The sequence below is a fragment of the Lepidochelys kempii genome, chromosome 22 (genome assembly GCF_965140265.1).
Source record: "Lepidochelys kempii isolate rLepKem1 chromosome 22, rLepKem1.hap2, whole genome shotgun sequence".
In the NCBI taxonomy this organism is placed as follows: Eukaryota; Metazoa; Chordata; order Testudines; family Cheloniidae; genus Lepidochelys; species Lepidochelys kempii.
This window is the reverse complement of record NC_133277.1, coordinates 9,725,363-9,749,258: the sequence shown is the minus strand read 5'-3', so window position 1 is coordinate 9,749,258 and position 23,896 is coordinate 9,725,363. Positions and strand designations below refer to the sequence as shown.

Sequence of the window (23,896 nt, the reverse complement as noted above, 5' to 3'; positions counted from 1 at the left end):
GTTAAAAATTGCCATGCAGACCTTTGGGTTTGGGCTGGGGCTTGGTCTCTGAGACCTACCTCCCACACAGGGTGTCAGAGCCCGAATGTCTACACTGAAATATTTAGCCCCACAGCCGGAGCCCAGGTCAGCCAACCTGGGCCAGCTTTAGCTGTGATGCAGGTCTTTCATTGCAGTGTAGATGTTCCCTAAAGGCCCCACTCACGCTTGGGATGATGCTTGCCGCTCCGTAGGCTTGATATGCCTGCTTTCTCTTGAGAAGCATGGTGACTTGCAAAGAGTCAGAATTCTGCGTCTGGGCCCACTTGTCTCACGCTGCCATGCCTGGGCTGCCCTTACACGGGGATGGGGGAGAATTGCCTGCGGGCGTGGAGCGGGTTAATTGAGTCCCTCCCCTGTCTCTTGTTAGATGGAATAAATGGGCTCAGAGTCAAAGGTGTTACAGGATCCACCTGACCCAGCATTAAATAGTTTTAAACAAGGTTCTGGATAGTATACAGAGACCTGAGCTTGCTCTGTCCCATGGCAAACACACCACTAACAATCCTTTTAACCTTTTATTAAAGATACCAGAAAGAAAAGTAGTTAAAGCATCTGAAATGTAAAGCATTAAAGAAGCCTTTCTTTTTAACCATTTCCCTTTAGCTGGAGAGAGTTTTTTAGAAGGGAAACCCCCCTTGTTTCTTAGATGGTGGTAACTGTCTGTTTTGGGGACGGTGAAATTGTGACTTGAAATGGGCTGGAGCTGCTATTGCCACTGTTCAAGTCTGATCTCGTTTCCTAGCAGGCAAAGCCAGACAAACGCATGCAAAAGCGGGAGAGAAACAAACCGAGAAAATGAAGCTTCTGTCTTCGAGGTTGCCTTTGACTTGTAACCTCACCGCTGGAAAACACAGGCCCAGCACGTGGTCTTGTCAGCCGCGCTTCAGACCTGGCACACTTGTACTAGCATCGGGCTGTTTGGGGCACTGCATTTAGCTGCCTTTTTCTGGTCACAGGCTTACAGCAGCGTTGAGAAATATACGCTCTTGGCCAGCTAAGCTAGACTCATTAGACAGAAGGCAAAAGGAGAGAGGTAAGAAATAGAAGGAAAAGGACACAGGGCAGGTGTGTGTGGGGAAGTCTCGCATCCCCGCTGATGGTTGGGATGAGCTGGAGCCAGAAGAGGTGGCGAGGTCATCTGGCTCCCTCCCTCTGGTCTGGTCAAGACCTCTCTGGATTAGGATGAAGGAGGTTTAGGGTCCCAGGAGGCAGTGGGAGTGGCAGCTGTGATGTTGAAGCTAGTTCTTTCCACTTCCTCTCGTCAGCCAGTGTAGCAGTAGCCGCTGTCTGGTGATCCATATTTTCCTCCCAAATCTTATTTTTAACAAACCCAAAAGGGAGTGATGGGAAGAAGAGGCCCCTCCTCTTGTTTTTGTCTACCAATTAGGCCTAATTTCCAAGGCAGCAATTTTGGTTCATTGATTTTCAGTCTCACTGTTTACCAGGCATGATCTTAGCACAGTCCTTGAATCAGTTGGCCTTTTTGTTTGGACTAATTCAGTCTTTGTCTCTCTCTTGCTCATTTTCCCACCAACAGGTTATTGTGATGTCTTACCTTGATTGTGAGCACGAGTGTAAGTTGCTATATCTGTAGGTCCAATTATCATAAGACTCCTCAGCTGGACCTCACTGCTCCCAGCTTTGTCCACAGTGACCATAGAGTTCACACCCACAGAGATCAGCTCTGCTCAGCCCATGGCTTTCATTTTCTGCCAAAGGGGAGGGGAGGTGCACTTGCAACCTCACTGGGTGCTCACGTCTTCAGCTGGCTTTTTCCTTGTTCAGATGCCAGAGAAGAGCTAGCTAGGTAATCAGTCAGAACTAATCTATATAGGAGCAGGTCTCGCTCACTTTTCTCTGCATTGGGGATTGAACCCAGACTCCCTGGTTACTGTCCGGGTCTTCTGCTAACGGGGACTGAACCCACGGCCCTAGTTATTCTCCAGATGTTCTGCCAGCTGGAGATTGAACCTTCAGGAGCTGTTGGCCATGGTGCAGGAATGTGTTGTTTTCCAGGTGTTTCTTGGTCTCTCCCACTCTAGCAGCTGGAATTACAGAGCCCACATGAGTTGGGGAGCAAGACTCCCCATTTGTGTATCCTGCACATCACTGTAGCTCAGGCCCAGAGCCCAGCAGCTCCAAAAGGCAACAGGGGTTCCTCCCTCTGGGTTCATCTGTTAGAAGCATGTCTCAGCTGGAAGCCTGCCACTCACAGTGGGGCTGGTCTCTTCACCTGCGGGGTTTGTGCATGCCTGTGAGGATGGGCTGTGCAGGGAGCAGTCAAAGGGCGGAGGACTCTTGGTGCTAGAGATCCAGGTCTCGTGATTCAGGAACAGCAGTAGTTTGTGTTGTGGTTGATATTTTCTGTGTTAAGGGATCAGGAAAGGAAGCAGGGTCTAGAGATGAGAATGGGGAACTGGGCATCTGGCTCTGAGGCCTACTCCCCGTTCAGCCACTGACTCCCTGGATGACTTGGACAAGTCACTTGCTCTCTCTGGACAAGATTTTCTAAAATACGCAGGGCCAGGTTTTCAAGTGCTCAGCACCCAAAATTGGGGCCAGATTCTCCCAACAGCTCAGCTCCCACTATGCTCAGCACTATGGGAAATGTGGCCATTTTATTTTGGTGCCTAAATGGGATCTGAGGACTTTTGAAAATCTGGACCTTTGTGCCTCAGTTCCCCCAGGTGAGAAAAAAACGGGAATAATGCTACTTACCTGACAGCCACGGCTGTTGTGAGGCATGATTCGTATGTCTTTTAAAATGTCTTTGAGATCCTCCAATGAGAAGTGCTGGAGATGCGCGAAGTATTATTGTCATCGTCCCAATGAATGAAGTCAACCCAGTCTCAGGGCGGTCTCTAAGCTGTCTAAGAGCACTGTACTCACCCTGTGGCTCCCGTGTCTGATTACATACCGTCCCAGCGAGTAATTACGTAGGTGGCAAATGTAGCTGTGCTGGGGTTGCTGTATGAGCCCATGATCTAGATGATATTACACCACAGTTATGTCTGAGATGAAAGCAGCTACAGTGCAATTAATGTCAGCGAACAGAACACACTTCAGCTCCACCCCTCTGGTTTCAATGGAGCCCCTGGGTTTACTCATCCAATCAGAGATGCTGTACGCGTGGGTTAGCAACTTTCCCGGTACGAGAGTGCTGTGCTGTTGCAAGCTGTAGAGGAAAGGGAGTAGCTGTGCGACCAGATCCTCAGCTGCTGTAGGTGTAACCACATTGTGCCCGATTCTCCACGGCCCTCATCCTTGTGTAGTCCCTCTACACCAGTGCGAGTTGGCATGGTAGAGCATGGCACTGGTGCGGACAGCCACCCAAGTTGGAGGGTAATGGAGAAAGTGGCCCACCGACTTCAGCAGAGCGATGCCAATTTACACCCACAGGCTGTGCCGAGAATGTAGGACCCACGTGCGCTCCAGGATCTCTCACCTCCCCATTTCCTTCTGCTCCGAGGTTGAGCTCTGTGCTGCTTTTACGAAAGGGACATAGGGTGGAGACAAATCAGGGCACCTGATTCTCCACGCTGTGAGCCCAGGGCCAATGAGTCACTTCCGTGAAGAAAGGTGAGCTAGAGCAGTGCAAACCGCTCTAAGTGACAGGAGAGTCAGGCTCTGTATGGGATATCTTGTTCAGCATGTTGCTGCTGATACCCCCACGGGGCAAATTCTGGTTGCCCCGAATGTATACGCTGTGTGGGCCAGGGGGAGAGCCATACAAAGGCACTCACGTCCTAGTGTATTTGTGCATAATGCAGCTGATGGCATGGGCTGAACGCAAGTGCGGCGGCTGCTGCATGGATCAGTGCTGCACCCCCGAAGAGTGTCCTGAGGGCATCCGCTAGTGGTGGGATTGTACAGCTGTGGGAAGGGCATGTTCCCTCTTGGCTACTAGTTCAGCACGTGTCAGCACTTTGTGTGCTGTCCCTGCTGCCCTGTGCAGACATGCTCCCCCTCTGCCACTGCTGCCGTGCTCCCCCGGCTCAGTCTGCCCCTGCCCCTGATGTCTGAGAGTTGTGACTCAGCCCTAAGTTATTAACATGGCAAAGATATTAAAGCTGAATTTCCTTTCCCCGGAGACGCTGTTTGTCGTCTTTCCAGCCCTTCTCTTAGCTCAGTTAGGGAGCAGTTCATTCCTGGCCTGCACAGAGGGTGAATCTCAGCCCAGTGATGCTAAACCAGTCTGCTTCACTTCCTGGCAAGGCTGTTGGGTTTGAGCTTCCTTCCCAGAGGAAGGAAGGTTAATGACTCTTTTTTTGATTTTTAAGTTTATTTTTGTGTTTTTTTTTACAGATTGAGGGGGAAAAAACCAGCAAAAAGGAACCGAGATTACAAGTTTTTTTTTTAAAAAAAACCCTTTGAGTAAAGGACCCGAGGCTGTATTCTAACTGTGGCTGAAACCAAACAAAGCGCTTAAGCGTGGTTACCTGCGTCAAGGAATGTTAAGCATGTGTGTCAAGTCAAACACATGCTCAAGTGCTTTGCTTGATCAGGGCCAGTCTCCTAGGCCCCAATCCTGCATTTGGGCCCTTGTCGCAGCGTTAACCCCACAGATGTCAATGGGTCTCTGGGTGGGTCCTGCAGTCCACTTGCGTGGGGGCAGTGAAGGCAAGTCCGGGATTAGACCTGGGGAAGGATCTGACCTACAGTGATTTACTTATTTTCTCTGACGATGAGACGTTTGGATGACATCTAAAGAAATAAAACTGTAAGGTCTGACCCTCCCAGTTGTCTCCATTGGTAATGCAGCCTGTGACCCAAGTGCCGGCAGAGTTGGAAAATTTATGGCCTGATCTTGCATCTTCAGTTTCTTTTGAAGTCGGTGGAGCTGAGCATACTCAGCACCCCATAATCAGAGCTCAGCACCCAGCAGGAACAAACCCATTTTTGTATGACTTCAATGGGCTTTGGATCAGGCCTGTGATATTTTATGTACAATGGGCCGGATCCTGCACCCACTGCAGTTAATGGACGTTTTGCTATTGACTTCAGCGCAGCAAGATCAGGTTAAATGAGTCCAAGCTTACACCCTTTACTCACCCGAGGAGAAGTCCCACTGAAGTGAATGTGAGAAGGGCAGTAAGGATTTATCCTAATGGGACTTTTTGCATCAGTGTATATTACACACGTGAACAAAGCTTGCAGGATCGGGCCCAATGACTGCTTGAATCTTGCTTTTCCTTCTTCCTGAAGTGTTAGGAATTTGCTTCCACTGGAACGCATTCTCTCCACTTCTCTTGGGCCAGGTGGAAATGCAGAGGAGAGGGGAGACTAAGAGAGAGTTTTGTTACAAAATTGACAAGAGAAGACTGCGGGTTTATATTACCAAAGCTGAATCCTTAGATAAGGTTAAGACATGACACACGATTCCTACAGCCTGATACGGTGACTGTTGTACAAGTCAGTCTGCTGGTGGGATTGATGACTAACACCATACGCTGGAAACTGGCTGATGAGAGGGAGAGTTGCAAATCTGATTCAATTGACCCTCCCTGCATGAATTACCACGTCTCTCTTTAAATACCACAGGTGGATTGTTCTGAGACTTGGTGCCAGAGGAGGAGCGGAACGTCAGAAGAGTTGCTTATGTGAGCCAGCTGCTACTATGAGCCAGGAACGAACAGCTGATCACCCAGGGAAAGCGAAAGGAGAAATGCACTTAATAGAAAAGACCCAGCAGAAGCCACATGCAAACTTGAGCCTGTTTGACCATTTGTCCTTCAAAAGCTCAGTCAAGGGGCTGTTTTGTTTTTCAGATCGCAGCTTTGCTATATTCACAGCGACACTTAGGGCTGGCTCAGCATCTCCATTTTAAGTTCTCATTTTCAGGGGGTTTGTGTGTGCTGGGGAAAAGAAAACGCACTCTGCCCTGACCCAATCACTCTCAAGGTTGCAGCATGGACAAGGAGGCCCCCTTCTCCCTGCTCCGAGAACTGGGTGTGGGGGGACAGCTGTGAGATAATCAGATCTGATGCATGGGATAGGGAACCCCCTGAAATATGGGATGCTATGGGACCTCCCCCAAACATGGGACACAGATTCCTGACATGTGGGATGCAGATTTCCCTGTGGATCAAACCTTAAGAGATTCACGTCCTGATCTTGCATACACTTACACGTGTGAGTAATTTTATGCAAGTACAGTGAAATCTCCCCGTTGGCATAGGGCCAGCACATTAAGCCCCCGTTGAAGGCTTAAGTGACACTGACCTCACGCAGGCCCTCCGTGTGGGAGTGGATTTCACCCACTGAGCTGTCCCACTATTTCTGTGCCTAAGTGTTTGCAGGATCAGGGCCTCAGCTTGTTCTTTTGTGATGGAGGCCTGGGGTCCTGCCAGTCCACCATTACCGGGGGATTGGCCCTTTGGCACATGCAAGGCTCAGCGTGCCTCTTCCAGAGTCCCATGAAAGCAGGTGATTTGGGGGACTCCAGATGGAACACATGAATGAATGGGATCACATGACTGCCTCTGCGGATTGCATGAGGCAGAGTTCTGAGCGCCCTCTGGAAGAAGTCCAGTGTGGTGGGGGTTTTAGATAGACAGGCCCCAGGAGCAGGCTTGTGTTGAGTGGAACTTTGTCTGTTAATAACAAACCCCAGAAGGGAAAATATAATTTGGAAGCCCAACGTAGGTACTGTTTGACTTACAGAAAGGAAACAGAGGCCTGGCCAGACCAATGATGGGGAAGGGAGTAAGCTGACTCTGTGGCATCTCTCTCAGCATGTGAGAGGTCGGAATCTGTGCCCAGGTGTTGTCCAAGGATCCTGGCCAGTCATCCTCTACTCTGTAATGCAGAGGAGCATCTCATGAGCTAGCGTAATCAGTGCAGCTCGATTGGTGCACATCCAGCTACGTGTGCTTGCACCAGCTGAGTTGGCTGCTGAATCTATTCTAAGGGTTTTGGTTGTAATCTTTATATTAAAAAAAAAAGTGAGGATTTTTTTCTCATTTAAAGATGGTTTAAATTTAACAGTGGCCAGTTGTCAACTGAGTCATCCATAATTAGCATGACATGGTTGTGGTGTATTTTTGGCTGTGGGATAGAAGCAGCAGAGAGAGGCCAAGTTATTGAAGTTTCAATCCTGGTGTTTAGTAACTTTTTCTTTTCTCCCAATGATTTGGAAAATATGGGTTTTACGGCTCCTCAGAGGCAGCCGTCACAACAGATGAGCGGGTAGCAGTTCCAGAGGAGATGGGCTCCACAGGTCAGCGAGGGGAAAAGGAGAGGGATATATATGAGGGCTGGGGATGTCCTCATTTTGCTGCTGAAAGTTCAGTTCTTTAAAAATGGCCTCGATGGAGATTTACACCTGAGTTGCCCCAGCTCGCTGGGCAGGGACATCTCTAGCTTCAGGAATGAGTGCATCTCCCCCGCCCATCAAAGCCATGATACCTTTGTCTGTTCCAACTGGTCATCTGTCCCCAGAGGGGATGGGGGTCGAAGGTTCTATCTTGTGGGACCAGCTGATGGGGCTACCTTGTGGGGGTGGAGTGAAAGCACGTGGCAGGCGTGGGGTTTGGCAGTCTTGGCACGGTGGCTGCTGTGGCGTGAGGTTTGTGGGGGTGGCTGGGTCACAGGGCTAGCATCCTAGACTACTTGCTCCTGTGATGGGAGGGAGACAGACACACACAGTGCCATATGTCAGCTTTGATCAAAGTTAAGGGCTTAGCTAAGCACCAAAGCCCCTCAGCTGGCTCTAGTGATGCTATCACAGGCTTCAGTAGTAATGGCGTCGGGTCTGTGACCCAACCTGCCATGTGCCTGGAAATTCAGAGTTAAGCCTGAAACTCCATTTGCAATGGGTGGGTTTCAACCCTATGCTGAGGATCCGCACAAGGCACCATTGTATGGTCTTTGGCAAAAGAGCATTTTGGTGTGTGTTTGTACAATGCCTAGCATGATGGGGGGCCTGGTCCGTGGGCTACGGTAATATAAATAATGTATGCACCACTGAAGCCCTAGGTAATAGAAAAAGGGTCTCTTAATTCCTAGTTTGAGCACCATGGGATGTAATGAGTGCGAAAGCTACATGTTGGCCTTCAGGACAGGCGAGAACGCCCCTAGCCCCAGTGAAGTAGGTTTGTGCCATCCTGGGGTGGTGAACACTTGCGTCTCCCATTGACTTCAGTGACAGCTGCAAGCGCTCCTCAGCTGGTCTCTGGAATGTGCGTGTGAATTACTTCCAGTCCAGTTAAGCATTGGACTGGCTCTTCGACCTAGACCTGGGGCTCATGGCAGTCATGCCCTTCTCGTATGGCTAAATGGGAGGGATCTCCTGGCTCGATCCCAGCAGGTTGTGCAGGAGCTCTGAGGTGTCCTGGTATAGTCCAGATTGAGAACCACTTGCCTAAAACAACTTTCCCTATTGTCCTCATTTGATCCTAGCTTGGTCCCAAAATGAGACGCACAGTGAAGGGACTCTCCCCTCTCTATTGAAATAAATACAGCTACAAATAGAAATGAAGTGTGAAAACAGCAGGGAAAGAATCTCATATAATTAACAAATTAGACTGGAAAAACAAGGGTGTGAACCGACCCCCGTTCTCCAAACTGACGAACATATTTTCCGTCTCTCGATGAATGATGATGGCTCCTTCTTTCTGCTGTTCGGCTCTGAAAGCCACGTACCAGGAGCAAGGTTGATCTGGCTCCATCTATCACAGGCTAATGATACTTCTGATGCCTCCCAGGGCTAGCTTCATTAGTATATGTGTAATTGGGGTGTGTGTGTGTGTGTTTCTTAGAAGGGGGGCAAAAACCCAGCTGAAAACACCAGGAGTAGGTGTGTCTGGGCAGGAAGAATATTTTCATTGCTTAAATCTGGAACCTACTATATTGACTCTTAAAAACATAAGAACGGCCATACTGGGTCAGACCAAAGATCCATCCAGCCCAGTATCCTGTCTTCCGACAGTGGCCAATGCCAGGTGCCCCAGAGGGAGTGAACCTAACACAGGTAATGATCAAGTGATCTCTCTCCTGCCATCCATCTCCACCCTCTGATAAACAGCGGCTAGGGACACCATTCCTTACCCATCCTGGCTAACCGCCATTAATGGACATAACCTCCATGAATTTATCTAGTTCTCTTTTAAACCCTGTTATAGTCCTAACCTTCACAACCTCCTCAGGCAAGGAGTTCCACAGGTTGACTGTGCGCTGTGTGAAGAACAATGTGTGTAAGTACAAATAAAGCACCTAAACTCCTTTTCTCCCTTCCTGCTCTTTGCTGTTGGTTTTCCATTTTGGAAGTGTATCTTTTAACTCTGTAGCAGGACTGGCTACAAGTTGGTACGAAAGATGCTTGATAAGATAGTTATGTCCAATTTGCTGTTGTAATGTGTGATCCTGTCCAGTGTTCTGTGTGCGTAACTGAAAACCTATGTGCATTCTGGACTCTGCTATGGTGTCTAGAGGGATCACGGGGTCTGTAGGTCTTCTGCCTTAGGAAAAGGAGGCTCTTGGCTTACAAAGTGCAGAGCATTCATGTTGCTGAGTGACCATCACTTGCACTTCTTGAAAATCAGGCCCATGGTTACTGGGTGCACTGTGCGCACCAAGGGCAGTTACCGCTCCTGTAAAGCAGCGGTTCCAGCCAGTCCTGCCCCCACAGCCGCTGAGCTGACATTAACAGAGGTGGGAGTTAGAAAAAGACAAGAAATCTGGTTGAGGGACAGTCATGTGAGGCCTGATCCGAGGCCTGATCCAAAGCCTGTTGAAGTCCATGCGAAGAGTTCTATTTCTCACTAGGTTTTGGATCAGTCCCTTGATACCAGAGGCGTGTGTATTGCAAGCTTTCACTTCCTACCTCAGGATGAAGAGCTGAGTCAGACTTTTATAAGGGCTCGGGTTTTGCTGGCAAAGCAAACTGCTTCCAACTTGGGCTACGGTTGGTGGGAACCTCTGCAAGGTCTCTGCTGGCCTCGGTGTCCCTCTCCATCAGGCCCTCTAAAAGCCTGATGCTTAATGAGCATAATTAAGGAAGCTACTGAAATGGTGTGGTGTGGTGGTTTTTTTTTTTAATATTCCCCAGTCTTGCACTATCCCCCGTGGCTCTCAAACTGCAGTAACAATCTGCTTCAAGGAACTTTTCTGTCTATTTCCAGGGACCACAAGAGGGAGGAAAATTTAAGCTGAAAGGAAGAACATAAGTAATGCAAAACCACATGTCCAGTAACACACAACCAGCATGGCTATTAAAAACACAGCTTGGGTGGGAAGCCAGGTCTCTGGTTCAGTTCGTAGATGTATTCACAAAGTCACATGCTTCTCCCAATTCATGCCTGGGCTCTCCACTCCCAGCCATGGCCCAGATCCTCTGTCTCCTTACAGCACTCTACTTCCAGGACCCCCAAAGTGCCTCCTAGCTGGGGTTGTCTTCTCGCCAGGAAGCTGGGTGGCCTGTTTAACCCTGTGATGTGTTTTGGGACAGGTGAGTGAAACTCTTCAGGAGAGTGCAGGGGACAAGTGTATCTCCCCTGTGGGGCATCTTCAGGGACAAAGGGGGAGGGGGGGGGGAGTGTCTTTCCTCACTGTCTCAAAAAGTCCCTCCCATCTACCCATTAAGATCCCCTCCTCCACCCACGACCTCCTCTGCTGCTCCCTTTACGTCCAGTGAGTGATTTCCTGGTGTTATGGTAGTGCTTGGAGGGCCTCCCGTGCTAGGTGCTGTGCATGTCAATAGTGAGAGACAGTTGCTGCCTGGCAGATCGTACAATCTTTCTCCTTCCCTTCATCTGCCCTCTCTATTTAGAAAGGATGGCTGTCTCCCTTTTCTAGGTAGGTTTGTGGGGGGGGGAGACGGGTCAGATTTTCCAAAGGTCTCAGCTCCCTTCTATGACTCAAAGTGAGTGGCCAGCTGTTCCCAAGAGCTCAGCACCCTGGGAGCTGCTGTGCGGTAAGCACTCTTTTTTAAACCTGGCTGTGATGCACCCAAGGTCAAGCAGGAAGTCTGTGGCAGAGACAGAAACTGAAGCCCTGGGTCTCAGTCCAGTACCTTAGGTACAAGAACTTCCTCCCTCTTGAATCGGACTGCCCTCTCCTCCCGTAGCCCGGCCTTAGTCCTCTTCTCCAGAGGTATTTCCGCCTCCTCTTTAGCTACCCCTGAAGTGGCAGAAATACCCCCATCGTGTCCCTACTGCACAGGCTCACCTCAGTTACTACAGCCCACATATTAAGAGCAGGGAGGTCTTTAATAGCAGATAGCTCTCTCTAGACCTGGCTGCTCTAGAAGGCCCACTATAACTGGAACCTGCCAGCAAGGGAGGAGTTCCCTCAATATTTCCCTATGGATCTGAGAGGGCTGGGGGTGGGACGGGCCTCCCTTTCCTGCTCCCAAGAGAGCAGATGGGATGCAGGCTCCATGGTTACACCATAGGGGGTGTGTGTGTATCTGATTGTTAAGTCAACCATGCCCCCCTCTTATCTGTAAGAGCACAGGAGAGGGGACCATCTCCGGAGGACATGGAGGAAGCTGTGGGCTGATGAAGGGGGAGAGGGGGAACAGGGGGCTGAGGTACCGGGGGGGGGGGAGAAACAGGGCTGGGGTACCACAGTAGCACAGGGGGAGGGGGGTGACTCTGTGGTCAGGTTGTCTTCTCTGTTCTCCAGGCCTGGGCCTGATGTGGGGTGGGCAGCCAAGCTGAGATCCAACTGTCCCCTTGGTTGCTTGGGCAGGGCGGGTTTGTTATGGGGAGAAGCTTCCCTTGGGGAGTGATTGGGTCCCTGGGAAAAGGTTTTTAGTGAGAGCACAGATTCCCGGAGGAAGAGATTAACTCAAGGGTGGGGGTGTGGACTGGGGGACAGAGGGGTTTCCCCTTGGTGGGAAGAGCAAGGAGAGGGGGTGGCCACATGCCCCTCTTTGGAGGCAGATAAGGAGAGGGAGTGGCAAAGGAGGGGACACCAAGTGGTGATGCACAAAACAAAGAGTGCAGAGGACAGGGCACCACCTCTTCACGCAGAGTGGGGGAGGCAGATGGTGAGGGGTGCAGAGAGAGGAGTGTAGGGCTGGGGGTGGCACAGGGGATGGGGCTGGAGGGCAGCAGGTGGCATGCAGGATCCAGGGGAAAGAGTGGCACAGGGGGACAGGCTACTGGGGTGGGGGTGGCACAGGGTGATGAGGTACTGGGGATGGAGAGTGGGAACAGGGGGTGACTGGGGGTGCAGGGGAGGGGGGAAATGGGGCTGGGGTACCGGGGTGGGGGTGACAGTGGGGGTGCAGGGGAGAGGGGGAAACGGGGGGCTGGGGTGACAGTGTGGGGTGACAGTGGGGGTGCAGGGGGGAAACGAGGGGCTGGGGTACCAGGGTGGCACAGGGGGAGGGGGGTGACAGTGGGGCTGCAGAGGAGAGGGTGGCACAGGGGGACAGGCTACTGGGGTGGGGGGTGCAGGGGGATGAGGTACCGGAGATGGAGGGTGGGAACAGCGGCTGACAGTGGGGGTGCAGGGGAGAGGGGGGAACGGGGCTGGGGTACTGGGGTGACAGTGGGGGTGCAGGGGAGAGGGGGGAACGGGGGGCTGGGGTGACAGTGGGGGGTGACAGTGGGGGTGCAGGGGGGAAACGGGGGGCTGGGGTACCAGGGTGGCACAGGGGGAGGGGGTGACAGTGGGGCTGCAGAGGAGAGGGTGGCACAGGGGGACAGGCTACTGGGGTGGGGGGTGCAGGGGAGAGGGTGGTACAGGGGGATGAGGTACCAGGGATGGGAACAGGGGCTGACAGTGGGGGTGCAGGGGAGAGGGGGGAAACGGGGGGCTGGGTGACTGGGGGTGCAGGGGAGAGGGGGGAAACGGGGGCCTGGGGTACCGGGGTGGCACGGGGGGGTGCAGGGGAGAGGGTGGCCCCAGGAGGAGCGGTGCAGGCTGGGGGTGGCCCTTCCCCGCCCAGGAGCACCAGCAGGCGAGGGAGAAGCGGGCGAAGTTGCCGGGTCAGTGAGAGGCCCTGCCCGCCCCTCTGCGGGTCTGCGCGGGTGGCAGCCCGGGAGCCCCCCCTGCCCTGCCGGCCCCGGCCATGCAGTGTGAGCAGGCGGGGGGGGGGGGGGGGATCCCGACGCCTTCTCCCTGGCAATGCGCATGATTCTGCGGCTCTGTGCACTGCGCGCTCCAACCCACCTTGAAACGGGGCCTGCCTCCCTCCCTCTGCCCACCGCCCCGGCACTGGCAGCGCCCCAAGCCAATCAACGCCCACTCGCTTTCCCTCCGGCCAATAGACGCCAGGCGGGGGCGGACCAGAGCAGCTAAAGAGCCCAGGCTAGGCTACGCCCTGAGACTTCGGCTGAGCTGCGCCCTAGCGCCTAGCGCCGGTGCCTGGTGCGTGTCAGGAGCGAGGGAGCCGGGGGCTGCGCCAGGGAAGGAGGGATGGGGCGCGTGGAGGGGAGGCAGCCGGGTCCAGGGACGAGGGCATGAAAAGGGGCAGCTGGAGGATCCTTTGCACCGGCCAGGGGCTCTGCAATGAATGGGCTCCAGCAAGAAGGGCACTTTTGAGATAGGATGATGCTCCTTATTGATGGTCGGTAGTACTATGATTTGGTATGTGGCCACTTTGATAGCAAGTGTAATCACCACCAGAGGACTTGCAGCTCAAGGTGAGTTGAAGTGCAGCATCTCGCTGCTGTTTCTCCCCCCCCCTCCATCCCCGTCTCCCAGTCCTCGAGCAAATAGCTTCTCAATCTGCCTTTTCCCCAGCCTCTTTATTTTATTTTTATTTTTTGCCCCCCCCCCCCCCCCCTGAGTTGCGAGCATCTGAGCCTTTTTGTTGTTGTTGCAAGTTTCACTCCGGGAAGGAGGAACTGCCAGGGGGATTGTGTAAACTTGCAAATCTAAAGCAGCTGATTTGGGTGCCGGGAAGGTAGTTGTGTGAGTATTTCAAGAGGCTGCCTGCAGGGAACCCTTTTGCTCTGACTAGTAGAAGATGCTTAGAAGAGAGAGCAGGCGAGAGAGAAATTTTTCTTTCTCAGACTTTTTTCTGAAGCATCAGAAGAAGCATGAGTTGGTATTTTATTTGTCGCTTGTCGTACCCTTTGCTACAAGAGCATCTTTGAGCTTTTCAGAGCCGTGGTTTCTTTCTTTCTTTTTCTTTTCTTTCTCGTTTTTAAGGTGTGGGGAAAGCTTTCAGAGACCGGAGAGAAATTCCAGGTGGACAAATGTAGAGTTGGCCAATAAATTTTCTTTTATTAAAACGTCATTGTATTAGCCAACAATTTTTTTTAAAGTGAACACTCAATGTTGCTATTTTAATAATGCTACTAGGGAGCCCTTGAGGAGCTTTTAACTTTTTTTAACTTTTTTTTTCATCCTGACGAAAAATATCAAAAAAGGAGGGGGACCCAGTTTAGCAGAGAAGGAATTTTTCTGCTAGTTAACCGTTAACAGCTCACCTTTCGTCTTGGGCAAGAGGTGACTTGAGAGACCTCTTTTGAAGCCCTAAAATTAATAGGGGAAAAAATCCGAAGTCCTTTTTCATGTATTTTTTTTAACTAAAAGCTGAGCAAACTTAATTATATGGCAAATGCCAGGTAGGAAACATTTTTTCCAATCTGTCGTGAACTTGTAGGTGCTTGTGATCAGGTGCAATGACAGGTGCAAACTTCTGATAGGAGGTGTTGAAATCGATTCAGTGGGCTTGTTTGGGAGGTGGTGAAGAGGTGTGGGGAATGTGAAATCTTCTTCAGAGATGTGACTTCAGAGCAAATGTCCTTGCCTTTAGCAACACGCTTGTAAAATGGGCTGGCTGTTCTGCTATATGGCTACCAGTTACAGCATGAGATGCGACTCGTTTAATGTGCATTGCTTATGTATGATGGTTAAGTACTTGAAATGATTCCTAATAGTGCCTGGCAAAACAGGGTTTTTTATTCCTTTTAAGGAAATTTGCAGAAAAAGAGCTAGAAGCGCCCCGAGCATCTTATGAAAATGCTAATCATTTTAAAATGACCTCCCTGAGGGCAGTCAACCAAAACGCATGAAGTTTATGAAACATTAGCTTGCACACAGCACTGTGCATTGTGTTCTCGGGATTGGAGTCATTTGAATGCTGCAAAAATACTCTCGGGGGGGGGGGTTTGGAATTTTCTCTTTCAAGAAGTGAACCACATGAGCCGTGTCTGGGAAGGCAAGGAGGCTATGAGTGACTGATCCCTGTGTGAGGGAAGGAGGGGAAACCAGGATATCTCTTGCCCACTCCAACAGGAGGCACGCTTCCTATAGGTTTTTCTTCAGCTGCTTTTCACTGGGCCAGAGTGGTCCTCACCAGACCTGCCACTCAAGATGGATGGAGCAGAATGAAGTTTCTCCCGATTAAAAGCCCTGCCCTGCTTTAGTGAAGGTGCAAAAGGATGTGGTCAATGCAAAGTGTGTCCTGTATGTATGTATGTAAGCATATCTCATCCCCTCTTTTTCTCCAGGCATAGGGGCTTTGGATCAATGTCAGCCCTGCCCTGTTGGTCGTTAATGGCATTTCTCCAGTGGCTTTCATGCTTGGATCTCCAGGAGCATTATACTTACTAAATAAGCCTCACATGCTGCCTTTGTGAGGTGGGTGGTATCCTCTCCATTTTACAGATCAGTAAACTGAGATGGAGATTTGATCAAGGTCACTAAGGCAGAGCTGAGAATAGAATCCAGGAGTCCTGATTTCCCATCTCCAGCTTCAGCCACTCCTTCCCATCAGCTGCATTGCCTCATTCATTTGGCTGTCACCTGCAAACCCCTTCAGGTTCAGTGTGAGTTACACTCTCTTAGCTCCAACAGCTGTGGATCCCGAGGTGTCTTTAGCCAGCTGACCCTATTACACCTTCTAGCCAGTGGCGACCAATAGGTCTCAAAGGTCACATAGAGCTGAAGGGTCAGATGACTAATTTGATTCCTGCAAATGCCTTAATCCAGGGAGCCCAATGGAAAACTAAATTCTTGACTTCTTGGTGAGCACTTCATGCTTGGAAGTGAGATTGGCATCTCCATGAACGAAGCATAGCAGACCAGTGGGCTACCCCAAGGACATCTATAGTAGCCCTTTGTCACCAGCCCTCCATATAATTTTCCAATTGCCAGTATGCTTACTGGATAGAAAGGGCATTTATCAAGAGTAGTAGCTGACCAGGTTTCCCCTCTCCACTGCCTGATCCCAAAGCTGTAGCCCTGCAGGTACACGGTGGTTACCATTACAAGTGACCCTTTCCTAACAGCCACCACTTTTATTTTCTCCCCTAAGTTTAGGGGAAAGCTAGCCTCTCAGTCCAGTGTTACTGTTTATTGTGGGTAGTGCCTAGGAGTCCCAGTCACAGACCATGGTGCTATGTGCTGCAGAAACACTGAACAAAAAGACCGGATCGTACCTGCCCCAAGGAGCTTACAATCTAAGACAAAACCAGGTGGAGACAGGCAGACAGAGGGGTGCACAAGGAAGAATGATAGCCTCTGTTAGGCCAATGTAGTCTGAGGCCAAATACTGTAATGGACCTCAGATACAACCGGTTGCTTGTCAGGGGGACTCTACTCTCCAAGTTCTCCATCGTTGCGGGGTCTGTTGCGCCCTAGCCTGACGGCAGGTGTTTGCTGAGTAGTGTGATGTCCTCTTCCATGGTTGCTCCCTGTACATTGGTGCTTATCCCTTGCTGGTGGTGGGCTGCGCTTGGCATCTGTAGCTGGTTCTAAGAGTTGGCCAAGCCCTTTCCACCAGCTGAAATGCTGGGGTCTGCTGAGCAGGAGGATAATTTGCAGGGGTGAGTCCAGAATGGCCCTCTGTCTCATGAAGAGGGGAAGTTCTTGTTGCTTAGAAATACCATGAATAGAATCTCTTCTTTGCTGGAGGGTCAGGGTTGGGGGCGGGGCACTCTGCCCTCTTCCTGAGCGGAAAGGGATGCTTAACTCTGAGTGCCATAGGGAGACGGAGAGCTGGGGCAGCTCCTGCATGTTAGACATGGGGAAACAGGAATTCTGGGGCAGAGCATGTGCATTGATGGGGGTCAAGGGAATTGGTGTCTGTGTGTGTGTGTGTGTGCGGGTATGCGCACACGTGTGCTTTGGGGGTGCACGCGCGTGTGTGTGTGATCAGTGAGTAGAGTAGACGTGCTGAGTGAGTGTACTATGAATAATGCGTGGGAGCAGACTGTGAGTAGACTGCGTGGGGCGGGCGAGCGGTGTATAGTGAGTCTGCATGTCGATGAGGCTGGAGTGCCGTAATGTGTAGCATCAAGAAGTCTGTTGTGGATGGTAGGGGAGTGTGTGCATGTGCTTTATGTAGTGAGCCTGTGTGATATGAGTGTGCGTCCTGTGTGGTCAGTCGGCTTGTGTGCGTTCGTTCCGTCTACTGTCCCAGCTTTGCTCAGGTAGCTGACCCGTTAGACCTTGATATTACCACAAAGAGTTAAGGCAAGATACCTCGGCATTATAAACTAAACCCAAACTGGAATAAACAATTTACGTCCCACCTTACATGTTTTATAACATTTGTTTTGTCTTTTTTGTTTCTACTGGTTTGAACAACACATCCCTATTTATTTCCTTAAACCATCTTCTCTTGTATTAAATTAAAATGCATTTGTACCAGCTGAAATATATTTACATAAATATTTAGGGCCTAGTATGCTAGCAAGGGCTTTGCCAAGTTTGTGTACTGAACAGTGAACTTGTCAGCATTTGCTTTAATTCCAGGCCTAACTTTGGTTCTCGGCCCTCTGCTTCAGGCCTCAGATCTTGCATCAGTCCCAGTGCTCCAGGCTTTCTCTCTGCATCATGTACAGTGACGGCTATGGGGGTGTGCCCCCTGTCCACAATTGTCCTGTGTGCAAAGGGGGGCTGTAAGCGTGTGTATATGTGTCGTGCGTCATGAGTGAGCATGTGTCAGTGCATTGTGCTGAGTGTTGCCTATGCACAGCAAGGGCCCTGAGTATATGTGTACTATGCTGTGTGTGGAGGAGTAATGCGAGCACAGGAGGTCTGTAAGGATTTTCCCCTTGGGCTCTCGGGCAGGGCAGGCTAACGGGGAGGGCTGCTCTGTGTGATTCCTTAGAGCAGTGGTTTTCAACCTGTGATCCGCAGACCTCTGGGGGTCCAGAGACTATGTCTAAGATTTCTAAACAGGTCTAGGGGTCTGCAAATGAAAAATGGTTGAAAACCACTGTCTTAGAGGAATGACTAGCCTGGCCTCAGAGTCCTGGCTCTGGAGAGCTGTTCTGTATCCCCTTGGGATTCCTCCATATGCATCATCTCTGCTCGTGCAGCTCAGCAAGGTCTTACCCTTAACCTGTGGGTCTGAGGCAGGACAGAGCTGGGCAGCTTTCTGCATGAGCCTGACACGCAATCTTGCGTTTCTGCAGCTCTTCAGCAAATAAATGAATGGCGAGGAGTCTTCTAGTGCCATAGAATTTGGAAACCAGAAGTTGTCCCCACCAGGCTGGTGATGGGTGGGAGGAGACGGCCCAAGGTTCTCCTCTGTCCTTTCGCTGCAGCTACACGCACCCAAAAAACCTTCAGCGCACGAGACGAGCTGGCCAAAGCCAAGGCATTCGGAGCCAAGGCTCCAACTCCGCATGGCCTGCGAGTGACCATGGCAGTGGCAGCCTTGGCTCCCAATGACTTGGCTTTGCTAAGTTCGTGCTGAAATCTGCAGTGTTGGTTCTAGCCTCTGAATGCTCTGGGGGTGGCACTGCACCAGCGTGGGTGATCTGTCAGAATCCCCCCCCCCCCGGGTGTTCTGCCACCGTGCTCTACAGCGCCCCTGCTGGGAGACGTGGGCGCGACAGCTGTGCGTGCTGGAAGAGTTCTTTCGCTGGTCCCTGTCGCAGTTCCAGCGTGGAGAGGCTGGTACTGCAGCGGCTGCGGGTCTGCTCGCAGCTAGCACCCCGTTCCCTGCAGCCCCTCCTGGCAGGGGAAGCTGGGATGGGAATAATGGTGAGCTGTTCCATCGCCACAACCTTGCCTCGCCCCCTGCCGTGCTGCTGGAACCATGGGCACGTGGGCGCGCTCCTTGTTGCTAAAGCTGCTGACGTCTCGTCACGGCATGCACCGGATACTGCTCTGGAGTCCCCTTCGCATCCCCTTTGATAAGTGTCCGTCCTAAGTCGCTGATTGGAGTTCTTAAGGGCAGCCCTGCGTCGCCTCGGCTGCTGTCTTTGCCTCTTCTCCGCCTGCTTCTGGCCGCCGCAGCCCTCCCCAGGGTCTTGAGGGGTGGCCAGCTGTCAATGAACTGATCCAGCGCAGTCTCAGCCTTCTGCTCACGCCTCCATACCCCGGCTGAGGAAACGGGCGCCGAGGAGTCACGTGGTGACAGCAGGATGCTGTGCTGTGACTACCTTGGCTCTGTGGTCCTGCCCTTGGCCCGGGCTCTGGTGAGCGCTAGCCGGGAGTCTTCACTTTGACTACTTGGGGCATCTGCCCTTCTCTGACCGTCTGTCTCGCTGCAGGGCGGAGGTGGGCGTGTGTGGAGTCTCCCTTGTGTTCTCTGTCGTCTCCTGCGCACAGGAAGAGGAGAGAATCGGCTACAGGAGACAGGGATGTTGGGCTGGGCTCTCCGAAGCCTAACGGCTAATAGCACTTTTGCTTGTTACAGTGCCCTCTGTCTGAGGCTCTCAAAGACCCAACTAGCATGCACGAGGGGAGAAAGCATTATCCCCTTGTTTCAGCTGGGGAAACTGAGGCATGGAGTGGGGACGTGCCTTTCATGAAGTCATGTCGTGAGCCAGTCGCAGAGCTGGGATCAGCACTGACTGACCCTGACTCCTGATCCTGTGCCTTAGTTAATTACAAGATTTGGTGATTATCCCTGTTCTGTAAGGTGACCCTCCCCTGCCTTCCCAGGGAATCCCATCCCTTATCCCCAGCTCAACAAGGAGTAGCGGAGGACCTGTGGCAGTGATGGCATGGCCCTGAGGCAGACTGTCACTTCATCCCTGTGGGACGCACTCAGGAGCTCCCTCTGGCTGGAGAAGTGGCCCCTTGCAGTGCAATCACTCAAGACCTGGGCTGGTAACGTTGGGTGATAAGACTCTGAGCTGCTCCCCTCCCAGTGCGGAGCCCCATGATGTGGCATAGCAGATCTCCACCCGAGAGCTCTCCATCCCTTGTCCTGGATCAGAAGCTCTGATTGCAGGGCTTAGCCAGCAGGGACTGGAAGGATCATTTAAGGCCTTCGCTAAAAGCTGTTGGTTCCTGCCTCCTTCCCTACTGAAAGTGGCTCCTAGTGTCACGCTGCTCCTTCCTTCCTACAACTTGGGGACTCCAGGGGAAGTGAGGGCAGCAAGGACCTCTCTGGCCTGGTGACCCCACCAACCCAGCCCAGCTTTTGGTGTGGGCCTCCTAGCCATTTCTGTTGCTTTAGTAACAGGGTGGACTCCCCAGAATAGGAGAAGGAATAATACAAGGAGTGGGGAGCTCTGTAGGCCTCTGATCTCTCACCAGTTTCACAGAGGTGAGATTCTACTGGGTTCAGTGGTGTTCCTGAAGCTGTCATTGGAATAAGGCCGTATATGTCAGGGACAGGCAAGCGGAGGGCATCTGTAAGGATAATGTTGGGGTGGTTTCTCCATCCTTGAGGATTTGGAGTGAAACACCGATGTTTCTCTAAACAGTCTGCGGGAGCTACTCTGGCTTTGTCCCTAGGTTGCTCCTCTTATGCTCCAGGGATCATCGCCGGTGGGACTGCTTAACTCAGCCGAAAGAGGCTGCAGAAGGTGATGCTGAACTCTGAGCCCAGGAGTCTCTGAAGGTCCCGGCTGCCCCTGCTGCAGCAGCGTCTCTTGCTTTGTCTTCAGTGAGTTAAAGTCCAGGGGGCTGGGAAATGGCATGCCAAGGACTCTGTGTTGTTCCATGCCTTGGATATCAACACCCTGCTGAGTGTTCATGGGAGCGTTGGGACTGGGACCTGTCTGCCGGGATTGGGCATCTGGGCCCATGCACCTGGCAGCATGTTGAGTGGGAGGGCTTGGCAGTGGGATTTGCACGGAGTATAAATGGGGGAGTATGCTTTATGGACATGGCTTTCTCCCTTCCCCTAGTGTGTCCCCAGGATCTGAAGGCTCTGAAAGAGAGGGAGGCATGTGGGTGGCTGTCAGACTGGGAATAGGGCAGATTTGTGGTGGTGGTGATTTGGCTTAGATGCCTGTTGTAGGAAAAACCCATCCTGTGAGGTCTGGGTCCTGGGAAACCCCTGTTCCTCTTCTGTGCTGCAGCCATGAAGAGGAAACCTCTGGATGGAACGTGGGGTTTGGGGGAGCTGGAGCAGGTTAGGCTGTTTTCCCACCTATCTCTTAATCTTTGCTCTGGCTGAGACTTGGGGGATCTTTTCCTCCCTCCACCCTTCTGATGTCTAGCACAGGGACAGTGGGAACCAGTAATTCCCCAACCTTGAGGGGTGCGGGGGAGGGGAGCAAAGACTAATCTGATTTATCTTGATTACTTCTCAGCCTCTAATCAAAGAGCAAGTAATCGCCCAACCCCTGTGTCTCTGCTGGAGTCCCAGCCTGGTAGTATCTCCCTGATTGGGGAGGGGCAGCTTGTGCCTCTTGCTGGCTCTGTCATGCCCCTTGTGATCCTCTGTGAAAGAGCTATCACGGAAAGGAAGGCCCAATCTCCTTCCATGGCCCCAGCGCTCGGTTCTGCGCCTGGGGGAGTCCCTCCGGGGAGAGACCAGAGGAGGCAGGGCTCTGACAACTCCAGGGATTGAGGAGGCGGGTGCGTGACTGGGTACGCTGCTCGGCCTGGAGCACCCGTGCTGGCAGAGGTTGGGAGCTGAAGCGGGGGCCGCCAGCAGGTGTCTAAGCTGGCAGAATAGAAAGTGTTTGTGTCAGAGTTATTAGTTTTGGGGTTGTAAAATCGCCGTGTCTGGAATGGCTGTAAACATGAGCTGGTTTCATATGTACTAGCAATGGAAGCCACCAGCATCTGGTTACCAGCGTTTGCAGGAGGCGGATGGGCTCTAGCTTGGCAATAGGTTTCATCACACCCCACTTGCACCTGCTATGCTAGGCCTGCTCGTGCCTGCTCCTCTGTTTCCTCAGGTACTGGGGGTTCATTTTCCTAGGATCCTTCTGTGCTGGACGCTAGGGCGACCCCCCTCTCCCTGTGGAGCTGTGGGATGGGGCCTGCTCCGAGTGGGGAGAAGGGTTTGTGTGGGTGCAGCATGCAGACAGCTGGATTCGCTGGGGATGGCTGGGTCTGAAGCAGTCTCTGACCTCGGGGGTTGTTTCCACTCGACTTTCCTGCCGCAGCTGATCAGTGCTGAGTTTAAGGGTGGGGGCAGCTGGTGAATGAGCACGTGCGAGCGACTCTAGGGGCAGCCACCTCGGCAAACGTGCGCGTGCTTCCTTTGTGTCCCACCGCTCTGGAGGCGAATCCCAAGGGATGCTTTTTCTGTACCTGCTTCTCTCTCGTGGGGGTCTCCTGCTCTGTGTGCATGCCAGGTTTGGTTGCCGGACTCCAGCAATCCCCTGGCACTCCTGATTGTAGGGCCGACCTGCGTGCACCCAACTAACTGCTTGGCAGTTGGCACCGTCTCACCAGCAGGGTGGAGCGCTGCCTCCCTTAAAGGCACCGTGCCCATATTCAGAGGGAAGAATGATCATCGCGTGCGTGCTGGAATGTCAGCGCTGCGAGAAGACTGGGACTGATGCTTCAGAGCAGGCAGCTTTGTGCCGTTGTGTTGTGTTGCGCTGTTGTAGCGGGTGGGAGTGTGCTGTGACTTGCGTCAGACAGGAGAGGTCCAGGGTGTGGGTAGCCTGTGGCAGAATAAGAATGCGCTTGTCTGCTGCCCTGGTGAGAGGCACCGGTATGTGGGGATGGACCTTTGCCATCTTGTGCATCTTGAACTAGGAGAGCGGCTGCCACGGGTTGTGGCTGGTGCCAAGTTAGGTCCTAAGGGGAGAGTTGCGTCTGGGACTAATGTATGAGATGGGGGCTGGCGTTCTGGGTTCTACTTCGGCTCTGCCGCTGATCTGCTTTGTGGCCTAGGGCAAGTCACCTCCCTTCTCCGTGCCTCAGTTTCCCCATCTGTGACGTGTGGATAATGCCAACCTCACCAGGTTGCTGTGGCTTAATTCCCAGCTGCAAAGCACTTGAGGACCCTAGCACAAACCAACCCTCAAAGCTAATCCATCTATATTAGCGCAGTGTCTTTGTGAGCATGCTCCCTTTCTGTGTGTTTGAAGGGGAAAGGAAGTCCCCCCTCACCCCCCCATGGAATAAGCAGAGCAGCCCCACAGTAAGCAGTGGGTCTCTGACCACATTCTCTGGGCCAGAAGGTGTGGGGCATGAATCCTGCAGCTGGGCTTGCTGAGGATGTGGAGTCTGTGTTTTGGAGGTATGATGGAGTGCCCACCCCTCACAGGACTGACAGGTGTTAAGGTGGTCAGGTAGGCCAATTAACTCTGCAGGCTGCACCTGGAGGAGGAGCCAGGGAGCTGATTGAAACCAGGCTCAGCTGTGCAGGAGAAGGTGGGGGACCATGAAGCCAGGTGACAGACAAGGGCTGCTGCTGGGAAAGGGCAGTTGCCCTCTGGGAGGAGGGTTTGGAGCTGGTTCACCCAGAGAGAGAGAAGGGGAACCAGAGTGGAGGGAAGGCGCTGTGAGGGCTGGGAGAGGAAAGCACGGAAATGCTGGGTTGAGAGTCCCTGGATTGGAACCCAGAGCAGAGGGAGTGAATGGGAAGACTGCCTAGGACTGCGGATGGAAAGACTTTGATATACCCCAGAAGGGGGGAACGCTGAGTGACCTGGCCGGAGGGCTGAGTCACAAAGATGATGCTGCGGTTCCTGGAGAGAGAGAGAGAGAGAGGCTGCAGACCAGGGAGAGAGATTTGGAGCAATGGCATGCAAACCACGGAAGGGGGCGTTGGCCTCGAGAGGTAATCCTC

At 52.3% G+C, this 23,896-nt stretch overlaps 1 protein-coding gene across 6 annotated transcripts in view; it reads left to right on the top strand.

Annotated features, from left to right (window-relative positions):
• The first annotated feature begins 13,367 nt into the window (after positions 1–13,367).
• IGSF9B (immunoglobulin superfamily member 9B) overlaps positions 13,368–23,896 on the top strand; it is a 103,016-nt gene continuing 92,487 nt past the window's right edge. For all 6 annotated transcript variants that reach the window (XM_073320740.1, XM_073320739.1, XM_073320738.1 and 3 more), the window contains exon 1: positions 13,368–13,637. In XM_073320740.1, the coding sequence (XP_073176841.1) occupies positions 13,559–13,637 (79 nt within the window). In that variant the 5' untranslated portion in view covers positions 13,368–13,558. The remainder of the gene's footprint in view (positions 13,638–23,896) is intronic.